The following is a 19,230-nucleotide window of genomic DNA, read 5'->3' as shown; positions in this document are numbered from 1 at the left end:
TATCAAGAGAGTGCCAAATTATATGAGTTGTACAGACATGATTGGAAGTTTGCCTACTACAGCATATAATCTCTTCTACTTCTGATTTTCCTCTGTTGCTTTATATTCCTTATGTGAGAGAGACATGGTATGTTTCTCTGCACAAAGACTATGCTCTCTGATAGGCATCAAGGAGTTGTGTGACAGAGATGTCATAACTGTGCACCAAATGCAATGGAATACCAGGCCAACTTTCTATTCATTGCAACAAGCCATCACAGACTAATTTCCACCCCAATGCAATATCATGCATTCCTACAGCTGTATGGATTTTATGTACATACATCATCTAATCCTGTGTTGCTCCACGAAGAGCGTAGGAGCCCACAGCTGGGCAAGTTGGTCCTGACATTTCAGATGCGAGTGACCAGCCTCACTCATCCCTGAGTGCCATTACGTGAGCAATAAACCTCAACCACCCTTTGGATATGAACTGACACAGGCTTAATCCAGTTGGAGCACCTTAATTACCCACTAAACCATCAGGCACCATGGCTTGGTTATATGGTTACCTAAAAAAAAAAAAAAAAAAAAAAAAAAGTTAGCCCCAATAAATTTATTACTGCAACCACCACAATCAAAACTGAAACAAGTAACACATGCATGCTCACAAGCTCATGCACACACACACACACACACACACACACACACACACTGCCACTGTCACTTCATGTACTGCACCTTATCAAACAACTAATTCAAATTTTAAAACTATGTACTGTAATAATCATGCAACAGGAAAATGATAATAAGATCAGTATAAGTTACCTCAGCCACGAGCTTAAATGCTAACTCATTTCAAAAATGGTTTTGTGAAAATAAAAAAAAATGTACACACACACACACACACACACACACACACACACACACACACACACACACAAAGACATGTCATATACAAGTAAATGAAAAGGTCTCTTGTTGCTATAACTCACAGTTATCTGGTACCAAAACATAAAAACATGCACAATTTTCTTAACTCAAATTCAGTTTTCTGGTCCCAAAATAGGAAAGAAGCACAATTTTCTTTCTATGCAATTCCTCTACATAAGAATATGCAATTCTGAAAGGATATTTTAAAACTATATTGTGCATTATTGTGGCAAAAATATGCCAGTTCATTATAATGGAAAATTTCGACCTCACCAACATATTAACATACAATGCACATTGTTTTAATAAACTTTCTCACAGCCCTTTGGTCCCTCAAGATACCTCTGTATACAGGTAACACAATTTATTATGTAATATATTATTGATATCTCTTTCTGGACTGTTGTAATGATACCACCATCTATGAAAGGGTGATCCAAGGCTGTTAGTAACTGACTACATTAGCTCCACAAGATACTGACATGTTCTACTGTTTGAAAGTGTGGTGCTGTAAAGGGCTGTGCTGAATTAACTTATACTTTACAAAACTGTATCAGACATTACAGCAATCACTGCACCAGTATACCAAAATGGAAAACAATATAGTTTCAAAAAATATATATATATCCTGTATACATAATATTGTACAGTACATCATATCTCCATCTAAGAACACAATTTTCTGTTTCAAACATCTGATACATAATAATTATCAACACATCCCAAACAGGCCACATTTCCCTCCACAACAGCAATAAAAGTACAATATTCCGGATCACATTCAGCCTTACCAAACATTACATAGCAACAATTTTGTTTACAACTTACTTACAGGAATGTACAAAACTCTAGCTTTGCATATTAAAATTAAGAAAAATATATAAACACTGGAAAAGTAAGGCATTTCATAAATATATCATCATCATCATCTAATCCTGTGTTGCCTCATGAGAAGCCCATGAGCCCAGGACTAGGTAAGTTGGTTCTGCCATTGAGGATGAGAGTGACCAGCCTCACTCATCCCTGAGTGGCATTATGTGAGCAATAAACCCCAACCACCTCTTGGATATAAACCTACACAGGCTCAATCCTGATGAACACCTTGATTACCCACAACATCACCAGGTGCCATAATTTGGTTATATGGTTTCCACCCAGCAATGTAATGGTTTCCTGGTGTACAGCAAACCATTTGGTTTGTCAATCAGTGTAGAGTCACCCTTAAACGGATTCCCAGAAAAAAATGAACATATCTGATAACCACAATATGAAGACATTTGCATAAAGTTATTTTTAGATAATAACATCAATTACCATTACCTTAGCTGGAAAGGGTAGTGCATATTAAAACACTCCCTCAGTACTGCCTTGACCACTCCTTCGCATGTAAGTTTGTGTTATGCCTACAGTTTATCAGCATCAGGGAAGCTGCACCATGGTCATTATCAGCATCTTTGCCGGGCCTGATGCTCCTTCACCAGGAGCATGGCAAACTTCTCCACTTCCTCTGCAGTTGAACATTTCCAGTACAACTGTAGCAGTCCATTGCTTTTCACCAGTTTGTTCCGCCACATCTACAGTAAAAACAGAAATGGTAACAGTGACTTCCAGTCTTGTATTACCCATTACAAGGTGTAGGTAGAAACACAACCTGACAGATATTCAACTGCCTGAAACATTGATATGAAAGCAATACTAACACTATCTCAAACTACATTTTTCTTGTCCATGGAACTTGGGGATATAAATTTTTATTTTAACAGACCACGCATCCATTTACTATTATTCACCTTCAAAAACCTTATCTCCAGTTCACACGTGCATCAGCTTCATGTGGCCTCAATTAATAACATAGTAAAAACCCCTACTGTATCAAGATGCCCTTTTAATCTAGCTACCACCCAGGATTATATCCAGGATCTCAGTAATGCGGTAGGGAGACACATTTCACTACCAGCAACTGTATTACTTAGGATTATTCTTTTGGAAGAAACAATATTCACCAATACAAATTTCATTTTAGGACATACTTGCTACTTCCCAGGTTCAAACTTATTCAAACTTTAAAATGCCAACATCAGGAGAAAAGGAAAGCTGTTTACTTTCACTGGCACATAAAAATAATACATTATGTTTCCAAGAGAAAGTTTTCAATTTCCAGTCAGGAGACAGGAGGGGAGGAGGGAGATGTACACACAATTTCACAGTTGAGAGGGGAAGTGGTTGGGAAGGAGTGTCGTTCTACAATTGGGTACAGAAAGTAAGAAGTGTGAACACTGGGGGTTGGGTCGTGAGAGGAAGACCAAAAAACACTTGGGACAGGGTCACAGAGTGTGAACTCAGGAATAAGTGACTGAATAGGGACATTGCCAGAGTTCAAGCAGCATAAAGTGCCACCATTAGGCGACCAAGGCTGACGCATGCAAGCATACTGGAGCCTTTATAAATGTGATGAAACGAAACTGACAATATTTACGTGGTCGTACGGGGGGCATACGTGCCACCTATGCACCCCCTCATGGCTGAATCACTGCTGCCATCTGATGATTTTATTCATCTTATGGAAGATCTCACATTGTTATTGTTGTATGAGGTCTGTTCTGAAAGCATCCGACCTTAGGCCTTAAAAAAATAAATAGCTAACGTGTTGAGTTAGGACACTAATCCCCATCAAAGTAGGCCTCTTCTGACTTGACACATGTAGCCCAGCAATCTCTTCACTGCCTAAAACATTTTTCAGGGTCGGTTTTCGATATCTGCACATGCTTCGTAGCATTCGTCATGATCTCTTCTCTCGTCTCAAAACGGGAACCCTTCAGCAGAGTTTTGTGCCTGGGGAATAACCAAAAATTGCACGGAGCCATGTCCAGTGAGCAGGGAGCCTGCTGGACCTGTGGGATGTTGTGCTTGGCAATAATTCCTGAATCACCTGAGAAGAATGGGCAGAGGCATTGTCATGGTGCGGCTTCCAACTTGCCACTTTCCAAAGGTTTAGTCTCTTCCACTGAACTGCATCACAAAGATGAAGGATAACATCTAGGTAGTAATGTCCGTTGGTAGTCTGACCTACTATTACATGTTCGTGATGCATAATACCAAGGTCGTTGAAAAAAAACGTCAACATGCATTTCACCTTGCTGTAAACTTGTTGTGCTTTTTTTGGCAGAGGCGACCTGGCATGCTTCCACTGGGACAACTGTATTTTGGTTTCTGGGTTATACCCATACACCCAAGTTTCATCTCCAGTGACAGAAGTCTTCAGAAAGTCTGGATCGTGATTTGCACACTCCAAAAAGTCATGAGTAACGTTCACTTGTAGAGCTTGTTGTTCACCTGAAAGGAGCTGTGGAAGAACTTGACGACAAGTCTTTCCATGCCCAAATCATCCCTAAAAATTTTGTGTGCTGATCCAATATTTTTGTCACTTACTGAGGAATTAGCAGCAAACAAGAGTATAAAAAAAAAATGACATAATATTATAATAAGGACTTGGTGTACAGAATCTGACACATACAAACATGAATGGACATTAAAACCCTTCAACTTTCACATGTATAACTCGTACTGCAGACATCCCTGCTCCAACTGTACAGTACCGGTACTGTACTTTGCAGAATTCAGGTACCTCTCTCTCTTTAGGGCTTGGTGGGCAAGGGAAAGCCTTCCTATTTCCTATCCTTGTCTTATTTTAGTAGTTTGATCACAAACTTATAGCACCTGCCTAGCACGGGCAAACTGACCTAATGCAATTACCCAATCTTCTTATCTTCTTATGTTCTCCAAACACAATGCCCATTCCTGCAGTGGATCTCGACAGGATTGACAGAGTACAGTTGCAGTAGAAGAGCCTATACCTGTGGTGGGTGTACATAAATAAATAAATAAATAAATAAATAATCCAGCCTCCTTTTAGGGGTTCAAGTCTATTCCTGGCACACAACCATCATCCTCTGACCAGCAGATCATCGTGCTAACTCTTCAGCTCGAGTACAACACTTCTGTGTTACTCTTACTGCTGCCTGAGAATACAATTTAACTTTTCTGACCCTTTCACAGTGACTGGAACCCCCAAAAGTTAAATACAATCATCAGGAGGTAGCAAAAAATAAAATAAAAATATCATCGCAGTCTACCTACAGACAGACACCTTAATCCTAAAGGAAGTGACCACAAACAAATCACCTCCACATCACCCAATCATCGTAGTAAACAGATTAACCCCCGTAATTCAGTGAAATTCAAATTATTTTATCTAGCTGAGGTGAGACTTTTCAAACTGGATGGGTTAAATACAATACAGGCTGAAGCAATTCCTTCACTATCAGAAATCTTTCCAAACTTGTACACAACTTTCTGGTAGTAGCATGATGAAATTATGCAAGTTCAAACTTACTAGACATATGCAGAAGCCACAGGGCCCTGATATGGGGCTGTGTTAAAGTCTACATGAATGATGCACCTTGAACCCAAAAATTCTTCACAAGTGACCAGTAGACAAGCTCAATCCTGGAAATGCTACTGCATATATAAAAAGATGTCACCACAAAAAAGATGGTAAACATTAATTTTGTACACCCTACCTTTCCGGAGAAGCGTTCTGGACAGAGAGGTCGGCACCTGGTGTTGATGCTGCCACTGGTCACATACTGGTCATACATGTTGCGGAACACATGACGGTTGTAGCGCTGGTCAACATTGAAGCCATTGTCATCATGTTCCAAGTTTTGAGTCTGACGCAGAAACTGGGGAGACAGTATCGGCACCACAAAATCCACCTGCACACAACATTATCATAATCACCATTACTGCTATTATTATTATTAATTATTATTATTATTATTACAGTAAAACCTCACTACAATGGACTTCAACAGACTGGAATTCATTTTTATTGGAGTTGAGGAGCCAACCAGACTAAATTTTTATATACCGAGAAAACTCTGTTAAAGCTAGAGGAAGTCTGGACTGCCTGACCTTAGTCCAGAGCAGTCATATTGTCTGTGTGATTTGAGTTCATGCGTCGGTTGGTGGCAGGCTGACAGAGTCACTATTGCTGCCTCTTGCTCTGCCTGTCTGATCCACATCATTTCCCCGGAAGTCCCTGATATACTGTAATTTCAGTTTACTATGGGTCTCAGCTCCAGTCATAAGTTTCAGTGATATACCAGGTCATGGCAACTTTTAATGTCTGTACCAATAGCAGCAAAAGTCCAGCCATCTTTCCTGGTTCGCTCTCCATGGAATTTGAAATTCTGTCTGGTGAATCCAAAGAACCGACAGAACAGCGAGTGCTTGCATAACGCAGGAATACTGTACCCTGAAGCTCCTGCTTTATTAGAATTCTGCATTATGGGGTCATATGTTTACATGTTAAGGGGTTTCATAACACCTAAGCCAGCCCCAAAGTTCAAACTCTGAGACATTTACCTACCTTTAAAAAGACCTCATTACATACAAACATTGGAGGATTCCTCACCTTGAATGGAAGAGGTTGTGGGCTTGCTGGGGTCTGGACAGCTTGCGACAGGGTGGCTGGCCATCCTCTGAATATTTAACGAGTCGACTGGCAAATCCTCCTTTTCCTTCCAGCTGATCTTGAATTTTGGCTCTCTCTTGTATTTTGTTTTTCCCTTGGAAGGAACAGTTATTGCGGGCTTGTGGCCTTTGGTTCCTTCTTCCTCGCATTAAAAAAAATAAATAAATAAATATAAACTGAAAAAGTTGCAGTACGTCAGCAGAAACCTCCCCATCATTACGACAGCAGGGTCAGAACTTGTATCCTCTTGTCTGAGGGTGATCCTCCATGTACCTGAGCTGGCTTCAGAATGGCTCCCTTCTTGCCAAGAATCATAAGAATGGTGGACTTGTTAACTCCAAAATTCAGCAATGTCACAGTTCCACCATCCTCTCTCCTTGATGACATCCACCTTCTGCACCTTAGTCAGAGACTTCCGAAGTTTGACAGGATCAGGCGTCAAAAAACAAGAGCAAAGATCGCGCAGAGCACATGTGCAGCCAAAGCACGGGGAGATTTATTTTTTTTCTCTTTTTTTGTGCTCAACTCTGGGCATAGGCTTCATAGCCTGGACCCAAGGCCCAGTAGTCCTCCTACATATCATACACCTCTACATGTCACTACTTCAGCACTAACACCCACCATCCATACTGAATACATGCTATGGCTGTCTCATGCAGGACTGGTGTATTGGTGTTAGCGGGGGTATTTTTACGACATGTCGGCGGATCTTCTGGTAGATCGGTAAAGTCTGCTTTACATGAAATTCAAATCCTTAAACTGTTACCTGCCCCAGCAGGGATTTGAACCTGGGTCCAGTAGGACAGCAGGCCACCTCTCTACTGACTGAGCCAACGCCTCCCTCAACTGGGGCAGGAACGCTCAGTGGACTGTGACAACACCCTTCACAGACACGTGATAGCAATACATCGTAGGCTGATGCAATCCGCACTCTGTCTACCACTTGCCGCATTGTGTGAATTCCATCTGTAATTTCATGCCTCGCGCCACGTTCTATCACTGGCCACGTAGCATGACTCTGAAACATAAAGGGGGTCTCCCGCCGCGTTATGCCTATTCTCACCATGCAGTCTGGTGCTGTAAAAAATGAGCGGCTTCCTCTGATCGCGTTATATCTATTTTTTTGTGTTGTGACATTTTTGGGACACGCAATGGCACCTCCAGTGTTATGTAAGAATCGCATTCTGTGATAGCACATTATGCGAGTGCTTGCTGTATACAGTACTCTTCTTACTCTAACTTGTCCTAATTACCTTCTGCCCATCATGAATGGTGAGTTGTAACAATAAATTAATACTAGAATTTGATCCTAGTCATGAAGGTGTTATGGGATGGATGTAGAGATCTGCAGTATTGTATTTCTCTGTCACTGACCTGCATGAAATAAGCTGCATGAGGACGAAAATCTGGGCCAAGTTACAAAAAGATTGTAGTGACTATCTGGCCACAGATCAGTGTGTTTGGTGATGGCTGCTGTGGATTCGCCTGAATGGTTTTTAAAGTGTACAGCCAAAGAAGTAGGTGAGGCAACAGAACTTCTGGTGCTAATAGTATAGCCAAGGACAAAAGTTTGCCTTCTATCCTAATGAGCTCTTTTCACACTTACAGCATGTCTACCACTTTCCTTCCTGATGCATATCACAGAACATGGTCTATAGGCAAAGAAACATAGCAAACTTCCCTCATCATGAGAAATACTAACAGAAAAGGAAAGGGAAGACTGAAGCATGAATGGTGCAATCATAGGCTAACTCTTGTCACTGACTGTGTATCCAGGTGCAACAGCAAAAATACTTACCTTATGGAACCACTTTAAGATGCTGTTGAATGGATCTCTCCGAAGTGCCTGTGCTACATAGTCTGTAACATCGCCAGTCACTTGCAGCACTCGCACTGGTCCTTGTGCTCCCCTCAGACCCGCCAGTGTACGAACCACCTGCCACGACACATACAGGAAACATGTGGCACAGTTGCAGTCACTATTTCCTTTATTACATCATCATCAACTTAACCCTTAATATTGTACATGACATGGGAAGGACTAACAGAGGGATTTCCTTAGGTGAACTTTACCATCAGTGCATGGGTGGAAAATTACAATGAGTGGTCCGCCCAGCTCGACCCGACCATCATGCTTTTCAAAGGCTAAAAAGTTTTAATCAGAGCTAAAGTACTGATTTTCCTTCTCTAGATGCTTGGCTAACCAATTCAATTTTGTACTTCATGATTCACAAAATCATTATTGCACCATAACACTGTGCAATTTACAATAATGAAAAAGTTTTCACATGCTTTTATGTGCAAAAACACACATCATACTGGTGTCATCTACTGGTATAAAAAAAAAAAAAAAAAAAAAAAACTACTAAAAGGGTTAAGGAATAATATGCAAAGTAAATATCTTTAAAAAGGCCAGAAAGCTTCCTATGCACAAAGAATACAGCACTTGATATTTCTTAACCAGGGAGAAGTGCCAGAAAGCTTATGCCCACAACAATACAACACTCAACAGTACTTAGCTAGGAGGAGATACCAGATATCATCCTATGCCTGCACAGATATGGTAACTGATATTACTATATTACAGTCCTAAACTCTGTATGGCAAGTCCTCATTGAATGTCACCTTTTTTGTATTCTTTTGTTTTTTCCTGTTTTCCCCCATCACTCTGATGACATGTTCTTCTTTTTTATTCTTGCTACTTTCAGATGAGTTTCTTGTATTCAGTCTGAAGAGACTAACTTTTCAAACCAGAGGGACTAGACAAAAACTTCATCAACCCATGGACTTTGGTCCGTGATAGTTGCAAAATTCTTCTTTGTAAAGCAATAGGAGTATTCACAAACTCCCAGAGGTTGCCATTCTTTCAGATTCTCTGCAAATACTGTATAACTATTCTGCAACTACTTGAAAGATATAAAAATAATGTTCTCTTACAAAGCGGGCATCTTCATTGGCATCCTGGGCAAAAATCATCATAACACTGACACCACGTTCTGGCCTGGGTGTCTTGGTGATAACATTATCACCATGTTCTTGCCCAGGTGTCCTGGTGGTGACATCTGTAGTGGAACCCAAATTTGTAGAGTTTACGAGGACCTCCGGCTGTTGGGTGATGGCAAGGGTGAAGCAGCGTGGCTTATACTCAGTGCATTCAATCTTCCTGGTCTCACTCTTCGGTACACACTTATTTGAAGACTTTAACTTGACTGCAAATAAGAGGCACAAACAATATTAGCCCATTCACAACAATGATATCTTTATAGTTTATTCTTGCCACCTCCAGATGACTTTATACATCTTAAGTGAGCCCCTTCAATATATATAACCCCTCCAATTTGGAAAGCCTTTCATAAAGTGATTACTGTATAATTATCTGGTAGCATCATGAGTGGTTAAAAAAAAAAAAAAAAGTCATCAGATTAAATGGATCAAAACAGCTGCTTTGCCAAGTAGGCTAGTCTAACCTTGCAGCAAATACAATACAAATATTTTGTCAGTACCATATTAACATTATCCTCCTCCTTCCCATCAAAACTATAAAAGCACTCAGGGTGCATACCTCTGTCAGCAACAATGTATTTCAAAATTTACTGCCTAATTCCTCTTTCCTACCAGATGAATACACTTCTGGTCTCACATAGTTAACAAATTTATTCTATGGTATTGGTGGAAGTATGTTCTCTCTGAGTTTGTGTAATAAGACTATTATACAATCTCAAAGGGCACATACCTCTACCAATGCCAATAAAATACTTTATTTATTCCTGCATCTGGATCCACTTCAAAGTCTACTCAACTCTTCCTTGACACAATGCCCACCTATTCACCATTCACTGAAATCCTGTAACAACATTTTGAGATATTATAACTTGCACACAAACAGATATGGGTGAATAACCTCCCTCCAACTTCATGTCGTTTCATTTTGTTTATAAAGGCTCCAATACACTAGCATCCATTGGCCCTGGTCATACTGCTGGCTCTCCATGCTGCTCAATCCCTAGCAGCCTCGCTATTCAGTCCCTTATCTTTGAGGCCAAACTGTGTGACCTCGTCACAAGTCTTTTTCAGTCTGCCTCTCTCGCAACTCTACCCTCAACATTCATACCTCTCACCTTCTGTACCCAGTGGTCATCCTCCATCCAATCCACATGCCCAAACCATCTCAATTTATCCCTTATCATCACTGCACTAATACAGTACATTAAACTCTCATCCTTCCTCTTAACTCACCATATGCAATCCTAATCCCCACAGGTCTTTCATTCAAGGATACACTATACATCCATCAGATCATTCACATCTCTGTATGCTTGAGCCTCCAAATATCCTTCTCCTTTACTGCCTATGTCTCACAACCATAATGCACTACACTCCTAATATTTGCTGTCTACTAAGACCTGTTATCACAGATGGAGAGCTCTCTCAATGATAGGAGAGGCAACAACTCCCTAAACTTTTTCCAGTCACCTCTTACCCTTGCTAAAGAGCTGGTTCCACCCCAATCTCCAGCACATACCATGTCCCACAGTTAACAAAACTTCACAAATTCAAGAAATTCTCCATCAAGATTAATTTCCTCCCACCTCCCTCCTTCTGTATGCTTTTCTTTACACACTGCACACTCAAAATTAGCACAATTTTGCAGCTTACCTCTACTCCCACCACATCTCTTATGCTCCCACTTATTACACACACTGCACTAAATGGAGCTAAGACAGAGGCAATAAATGGCTTGGGCAGATTCCATAAATAGTAGGAAATCATAAAATCATTGTAAGTATAGACAAAGTGCTCAGTGTAATAGATCACACAGCCCTTCACTCACCAATCAAGGCTTAAAAATACTGACTTTACCACACAGGCTAACCATTCATAGCTCAGAAAACATAAAAAACAAAAAGAATAGAGGGTAGAACATAAATCCTCCCTGACCTATGCCCTCCTGCCACTGGACTTGGTGGAGAATATGGTGCTTGCCCATCTGTTCCAGAACCGTAAGGACCATCTTCAAGCTGAGGCGGATGTGTTGTATGTTGTCCAGCAGGTAGTGGAACACCTCCCTTGTGGGGCTTAGATTGTTGTACTGACGGCAGTGCTGCATTTAAAAAAAAAAAAAAAAAAAAAATGGTATGTTTCCAACTTTGGGCATAAACTACTCAGTTATGCAATGATACATTAGAGTTACATTCCACAAGTTCACTATACTCTCTGCAAACTGTTTCAAAATAATGTACATTTTAGTTAACTAAACAGTAAAAGTGAAGCAACTTTGAAGCACTGAGATTTATTCCATTAGCTGAAAATACAAACTGAGTAAAGGAACTACTGCTCACAACTGTCAATACATTATTATTATAGTACCTGGAGAGTAATAATATGATTTTATTTAAATATTTACAATACTCTGAGATCAGTTGGATCTTTCACTAAAATGTCCACAATACAAACAAAATATTTGACTGAAACTACCACACAAAAACCTTTTATACTTTAAGGCCACTTAGTGTAGTGGTACTCTATTTTAGGGTAGCTCTACACTGAGTAGCAAGCTAAATGATTTCCCGTAAACCAGGAAATCATTTACAACATTGGGTGGTGACCTTATAACCAACCAACACGTGTTTCCTAGGTGACAACAAGTGGGTTGGTGGAAGGTTAGTGTCCCCTCCCGGAAAACAACCAAATAAAAATATGAACAAGCCTCGGACCAGGACTGACCAACATGTGACGACTAAGGACCAAACAAAGGACATGATATGGATTGCAACATGGAATGTAACTATGTAAGGGGTGTGAATGATGAGGTGAAAGAGAAAGAGATTTTCCAGGTGCCTGAGGATGCAAAAGTGGAAGTATTGGAATAACTGAGACAAAATGGAGAGGTAAGACTGTGAGAGAATGGGAGTATTGTTGAGGTACCGTATATGTGCACAAGTGGATGAGAATGAGACAGCAAATAAGGACTTTGTACTGTTGTGTGCAAGAGATGGAAGGAGAATATTAGAGTATGGATCCATCAGCTCAAGGACTGTGTGGGTAAGATTGAAAGTTGGACTACAAATATGTGTGTGTGTGCGTGCGTGCGTGGTGCGTGTGCCAACACATGATCGTGCAAGTACAGAGAAAGAAGTTCTGGACAAACGTGGAAGCGTGCATGGAAAAGTCTGAATGGAATGAGAGAGTGTTTTTGACTGCATATATGAATGGAAAAGTAGGGAATGTGAAGGTGGATGGAGTACCGGTGGTTGGAGAGTGGGGTGTGCCTGCAGACGTATATGAGAATGGCAGTGCTGTAGTGGACATTGTGCAGGGAGGGGGTTGGTGACAGCCAATACCCTCTTTAGACACAAGATGATCCACAGGTATATGTGGCAAGCGATGAGAAGGATGGGTGGTGAACTGAAAGAACGGATGACAATGATTGATTACGTGCATGTGGGTGACAAAATGAGGTGTGAAATGGATGCAGGAGCATACAGAGGTTGAACTAGTGGACTTTCTGACCACCACATGGTGGTGGTGAAAGTCAAAGTTCAAATGAAATGGAGGAGTAGGAGAAGGGAAGGACAGGACGAAGTAGTCCATACAAGGAGGGTAGAAAGGTTGCAAGAGGATGGAAAAAAGGCAGAATATTAGAAAGAAGTGGAGGAGCGACTGGGTAAATGTGATTTGGAGCAGATGGGGAATGTGGAAGGTGTGGGCAAGATATTCACAAAAGAAATCTGTGTAGCATGCGAGTTGGTGTGTGGGGTGAAGGGAAGACGAAAGGGGGTGCAAGGAACAGCACAATGGAATGAAGAGGTGAGACAGGCTGTGGCGCAAAAGAAGAAAGCATATAGCTAGTGAGTGGATGAGAAACAGTGGCATGGAGGAAGCTGAAAGATAGAAGAGAGAGTTATATGTAGAGAGGAAGAGAGAGGTGAAAAGACTACTGAGAGAAAGTAAGAAGAAAGTGGATGAGAAATTTGGAAGGAACTGGAGTGTAATGTGGAGGGAATGTAAGAAAATGTTCTGGAAAGAAATAAAGAGAGACAAACAGGATGATCAAGAAGTAAGTCAAGGAGTGAATGATAAAAATGGCAGATTCCTAGTGGAGAAGGAAGAAAAAGTGAGCAGATGGGGAGAACACTTTAAGGAATTGCTGAGCACAGAGAATGAAAGTGATGTGAGTATAAGTAGCTGGGGAATGGCTGGGAGAAGGAGGGAGGTGAAAAGAGAGGAAGAAATCAGTAGGATGGAAACAGTGGAAGCAATGAAGAAAGTCAAAATGGGAAAAGTCCCAAGAATTGATGGAGTGTGTGGTGAAATGCTGAAGCATGGGGGAGACATAGTAGTAGAATGGATATGGAAGATGTGCAGATTGGCCTGGGAAAAAGGTAGAGTCCCGGTGGACTGGCAGTCAGGTATAATTATTCCTCTGTACAAAGGAAAAGGGGGAAAAGAAGTGTGTGGTAATCACAGGGGAATTTGTCTTCTTAGTGTAACAGGAAAAGTATAAGGTAGGATACTTATTGACAAAGTTAGGGAAATAACAGAGGAATCAGCTGGAGAAAAAGGAGGTTTTAGGAAGGGAAGAGGTTGTGTGGATCAGATATTCATTCTTAGGTCTATAGTGGAAAAGTTTCTAGAGAAGGAAAAGAAGTTGTATGCAGCCTTCATGGATTTGGAGAAAGCATATGACAGAGTGGAGAAACAACGAATGTAAAAAGCGTTAAGAGTATATGGAGTAAATGGGATATTCTTGTATGCGGTGAAGAGCATGTGCAAGTGGGCTAAGCCTGCAGTTTGGGTGGATAGTGAACTGAGTGAATTTTTCTATACTGTACTGCCTGTATATCACTTACTTGAATGTCGGTGTAAGTGAGACCAAGTTTACCAGCCAGATTTTCCCAATCATCAATGTCCATCATCTTCTCAAATTCCTTTACAATTACTGGGTTAACATCACGGTAGTCCCAGAAGCTGATGCCCTCAGCCTCCTCAAACCAATCATAGGAGCTGCAGAGAATAAGAGCTGATGAAGATGCAAGGAAGGACTTTTTGATATTCTTTTTTGTTATCTGGGCCATAGTCTATCTATCTATCTATTGCCAGACACCATAATCCCATAAGGGGTGGCCACTTGACTTTGAGTTATTGGTTTTACGGGGAGGGACACTAACCCTGCACCAACCCACTTGTTGACACGTAGGGCCATAGTAAGTTACATAAATACTGCCAATTAAAATTCCATAGCTACTTCTAAAACTGATAAGCCAATTTCTTCCAGTTTACAGTAATCATTGTAGGTAAAACATTATTACTATATATTTTGGAACACATTCACAATCTATAATGAAGAATGCTAAATGCTTGTACAGTATAGTTTTCTAAACTGAACGACTGAAACTTGGAACAAGTAACAGGAAACCCTGGTATCCAAATTAACTGCTATTCAAAGATTCATATCCAAACTGCTCTTTCCCACACCAAAACCCTTTAACCACATCAGTATTCCCCATTTTCCAAATTCCCAATACAAAAGAATACCCCTATGCAAGAGTTTTCAAACTGTACAAACTATAAGACACAAAGAAATACTCAGCCAACCCTGGTACAGTATTTTTTGCACCAACACACTTTAACCGAATTAGTATTTCCATTTATTTAGGATTCTAGGAGTACCGGTAACTCTCTCTGGCTGATTGACACAACCCCATATGAACCGAGTGTTATCTAAACACTGTTGTAGGTACTGTGCTGCAGTCGGTGTGTAATGAGTATATTATAACTGGATTATGTACTGTACTTGGAAGGGTGACTAAAGTCACACATGAGTGACTCTATGGCCATCTGACATAACCCTATATAACCAAAAAGTTATTAAGTGTTATCTGAATTCTGTTGCAGATACTATGTTGATGCATGTGTGTAATATTATGACTGGATATGTACTTTATTATGACTGGATATATACTTGGAGGATGGTTACTAGGGTCACACATGAGTAACCCTCAATGCCCACTTGACACAACACCATATAATCCACTTTATAACCATCTCGGCATGCGAATAATAACTGTCCCAAATAACTTTCCTTGACATAATCCCTTCAGATTAACAGGGATTTCTGAACCAGAAGAAGCTGAGTCTGGCAAAAACATTAATGCACTTTAAAAAAACATTTAATAAATAATAAAAGAAGAGGTGAATATACAAGTAAAACTCAATCTTCCAAAAATACAATAAAGTAAGAATTATATAAGAATAGACACAGACAGATAGTTCTCATTTCACATCTTCAATATAAGGACACTTTTTCTGCTACCACTATCTTCATCTTCATCGTATTCCACACTACTAAATAGGGTGGAATGGGTCCAAAACAGGAAAACAATGACAATAACTTTACAACTATCACCAACCTGACCAGTGAAATAGGTCATACATCCCTCCATTATTCATTAAAACCTCCAAAATTCTCAGTTCTATTGTACCTTACTAAATAACAAAGCCACAAGGGCGGCGGGCCTAGAAACGCTGACACCTTTGCAGTGACATACCATACAGCACAACCAATACCAACACAGCACTGTGTTAGTTTGTAATTCAGCCAAATGATGTCTTTTCATTTAATATCTGCTAAATCTCGAATATTTTTTTCAATTTCCAAAAGATATCTAGTATACATGGAAGGGGTTAATGAAAGTTTTATCTAACCTCCCAGTTCAATATGGTGCTTTTTATATGAATAAACAGTCTCTGTGAAAAGGTTATAGGCCTACACAAAAGTATACAGTATACTATACTAAAAAATGCTATTGTAACAAGAAAATAAAAACAAATACCGTCTTTCTTGTTCCTCTCGAAGATGTCGATTAATTTCTTCCTGCATCTCCCTCATAGCAGCAGCATTTTCAGGCTTCATCCTGCAATAATATAACACCATAAAATGGTGAACCAAAAGCAACTGAAACTATTTACAGCATACCTGTATGAACAACAATAATCTCTAGGAAGCTAATGCCTCACTACATAAAACAAGATGTAAAAAGGTTAGTTTCATATTCCCCCACTCCTAAGTGATGGGGATAAATCTAGATGTGGAACTGTCTTTGATTACTGGACTGTAATGGGGAATCATAATGACCAGGAAAAGGCTTGGGCTACAAAGACTAACAAAACCCAACTGCAAATGAATCAGCAATAACACCAATAAAATGCCTAGTTTCATGACTTTCATGATAATTCTTGACAACAATGGAATTTGGGAATCTAAAGCCTGATAAATATTATAATTCTGAAAAACTTCTTTTCTATACACTTCCTTACCTTATGTCACCTTACACTGAGTCTAGCTATAGGTAAGTTAGACATCTATGTTTATCTATTATCTATCTATTGCCAGACTCCATAATCCCTTAAGGGGTGGCCATTTGACTTTGAGTTATTTGTTTTACGGGGAGGGGCACTAGCCCACTTGCTGGCACGTACGGAGCACGTATGATTTGGTTATATGGTTACCACCCAGCGTTGTAAATGGTTTCTTGGCTTACAGGAAACCATTTGGCTTGTCACTCAATGTAAAGCCACCTGTAAAGGAAAGAAAAGCAATAAGAAGTGACAGGAAAGATGGGAGAAATAAGAAGAGAGGAGGACAGGCACTGAAAAAGAATGATAAAAGCTAAGGAAGAAGTAGGCAGCACTAAATCAAGTGAGTGGATGATGGTCACCACCACCTACCACTTGGGGTGAGGTAATGAACCCCCTATTTATGAGCAGTTTTTAACAAAGTTAAAAAAAAAAAAAAAAAAAGTCCACGACCTAGTACTCTATAATCTATAAAATAAAAAATCTATTTAACAAACAAATAAAAGATTCTGTCAACACTTTATTCCAGCAGGAAATCTGAAAATATCTCACGACTGTCCTCATATTTCAATAAAGAAAATACAGAGGACAAAGAGATGGAAGGTAGAAGGAAAACCATTTTCTCCGTCATGACACTGGTCCTCAAGAACGAGAACCGTCTTGTAAAACATAACGAGTTTCAATATTGTTCAAGTTCTCACCTTGGATCAATGTTGTCTTCCTTAGTCATGGTGTACCAGTTTCAGTAAGCAGCGATATCCCTTCAGAAAACAGTACAACACGGGTACTGTAATACAAATACGCAGCCTTTTTTCACTTCCTTTCCTATTATCGCCACGACCGTACGTGACGTCAATTATTCACGGATTTGTTTACATCATGCATCCATTCTTGACTTTATTTAGTTGTTTCTATCTTTCAGTGCAACATAAGAAATCCTTTATGCAAGTTAAGGAATTCAAATATAAACTACGTACAATGCTGTGAACTGTAGGTAATTAAGATGCATGCCAAGAAAATAGTGTTGTGCTTTAACTGTCCCAGAGTCGAGATTAAACTTAGAATATTTTTCAGGATTTTCCTCGTAAGTTGGAGACTTTGTTGCATCTCTCCGATAATGTTTTATGTATACTACATCTTGATATTTTCTTCCGTTTTAATATCTTCTTAATACTGGAAAAGTTTGTATAAGTAACATATAACAAGCTAATTAAGGCGTAAACTGTAACATAAATTTTAAGTGCAGCCTGTACGAAATCTCCTTAGTTAACTATCTATTGCCAGACGCCTCAATCCCGTTCTGGGTGGCCACAAACAACCGCCTCCACGTCGCCCTGTCCCCCACTGTTTCACTGCCCTGCTCCCAACTCACACCCCCCTCTCTCATATACCTCTCCACCCCATCCCTCCATCTCATCCTCGGCCTTCCCCTCCCTCTCCCCCCCTCCACCTCACTCACATACACTCTCTTCGTCAGTCTTTCACCCTCCATCCTCTCCACATGGCCAAACCACCTCAGTGTATTCCTCCTAATGCTTCCTATCACATCCATATCCACACCACAACGCTCCTTTATATACTCATTTGTCAGCCTGTCTCTCCATGTGATTCCACATGTTCCTCTTAAATAACTCATTTCCACTGCTCTCACTCTTGACTTGTGTCCTTCCAACAACGTCCAAGCTTCACTTTCACACGTCAGAGTTGGTATCACAATACTGTCAAGTAGTAACTTATTCACTTCCATGCTCACTTCCCTGTTTCTTATGACTGCTTTCAAGGAACCAGCAACCTTTCTTCCCTGCTGCACCTTTTCAAGCACTTCACCCTCCAAACCTCCATCCTTACTCATCACACTTGGGTACTTAAACGTAGGCTACTCACATTTTCCAATTCCTCACCATCCAACCTCGCTGTACATTCACTGACTTCACCTCTCTCAAAGACCATCACTTTACTCTTCCCTACATTCACCTTTAGATTCCGTTTCTTACACACTCTCCCAAACTCATCCACCAAGCCTTGCAGCTCCCCTTCGTCTTCACTCAACAACACAGTATCATCTAAAAACAACAGTACGAGGAGTTTCCAAACACTACCCTCTCTCACCAGGGCCACTCCAACATCCACTGCCCTACCTTGTACCTCTTTAATTACCCCATCCATAAACAGATTGAACAACCATGGAGACATGACACATCCCTGTTTCAACCCAACCTTTCAAAGAGAAAAATTCAGTCGCACTGCAGCCTTAGCATCATGATACATACTCTTCACAGCATTCAACAACTTCCCATCTACTCCATTTATTCTTAATACTTTTCACAATGCCTGTCTATCGACCCTGTCATATGCTTTCTCCAAATCCACTAAAGCCTCATACAACTTCTTTCCCTTCTCTATACACTTTTCCACTAAAGATCTAA

At 40.3% G+C, this 19,230-nt stretch overlaps 1 protein-coding gene across 1 annotated transcript; it reads right to left on the bottom strand.

The window, feature by feature from the left end:
* Positions 1-2,218: 2,218 nt before the first annotated feature.
* On the bottom strand, positions 2,219-17,626 carry LOC145408012 (uncharacterized). Its single transcript, XM_080278813.1, has 9 exons — positions 17,506-17,626; positions 16,282-16,362; positions 14,299-14,452; positions 11,387-11,549; positions 9,356-9,657; positions 8,247-8,384; positions 5,493-5,687; positions 4,046-4,255; positions 2,219-2,486 (listed from the first exon to the last, which is right to left on the bottom strand). Exons 1-9 carry the CDS (start codon positions 17,532-17,534, stop codon positions 2,358-2,360), a joined length of 1,401 nt encoding a protein of 466 aa, XP_080134939.1. The 5' UTR covers positions 17,535-17,626; the 3' UTR covers positions 2,219-2,357.
* Between the last annotated feature and the right edge of the window lie 1,604 nt (positions 17,627-19,230).

Source organism: Coenobita brevimanus, chromosome 75, assembly GCF_032717465.1.
Source record: "Coenobita brevimanus isolate Jiangsu-jjx chromosome 75, ASM3271746v2, whole genome shotgun sequence".
NCBI classification, from domain to species: domain Eukaryota; kingdom Metazoa; phylum Arthropoda; class Malacostraca; order Decapoda; family Coenobitidae; genus Coenobita; species Coenobita brevimanus.
The sequence above is the reverse complement of the archived record's forward strand: the minus strand, read 5'-3'. Positions and strand labels throughout refer to the sequence as shown.

Coding starts and splice junctions, on each gene's coding strand:
- LOC145408012 (XM_080278813.1), bottom strand. CDS start 17,534: ATGACTAAGGAAGACAACATTGATCCAAG. Junction 14,453..16,281: donor CGAGAGGAACAAGAAAGACG/GTATTTGTTTTT, acceptor TATTCTCTGCAG/CTCCTATGATTGGTTTGAGG. Junction 5,688..8,246: donor TCTTAAAGTGGTTCCATAAG/GTAAGTATTTTT, acceptor TGTTGTGTGCAG/GTGGATTTTGTGGTGCCGAT.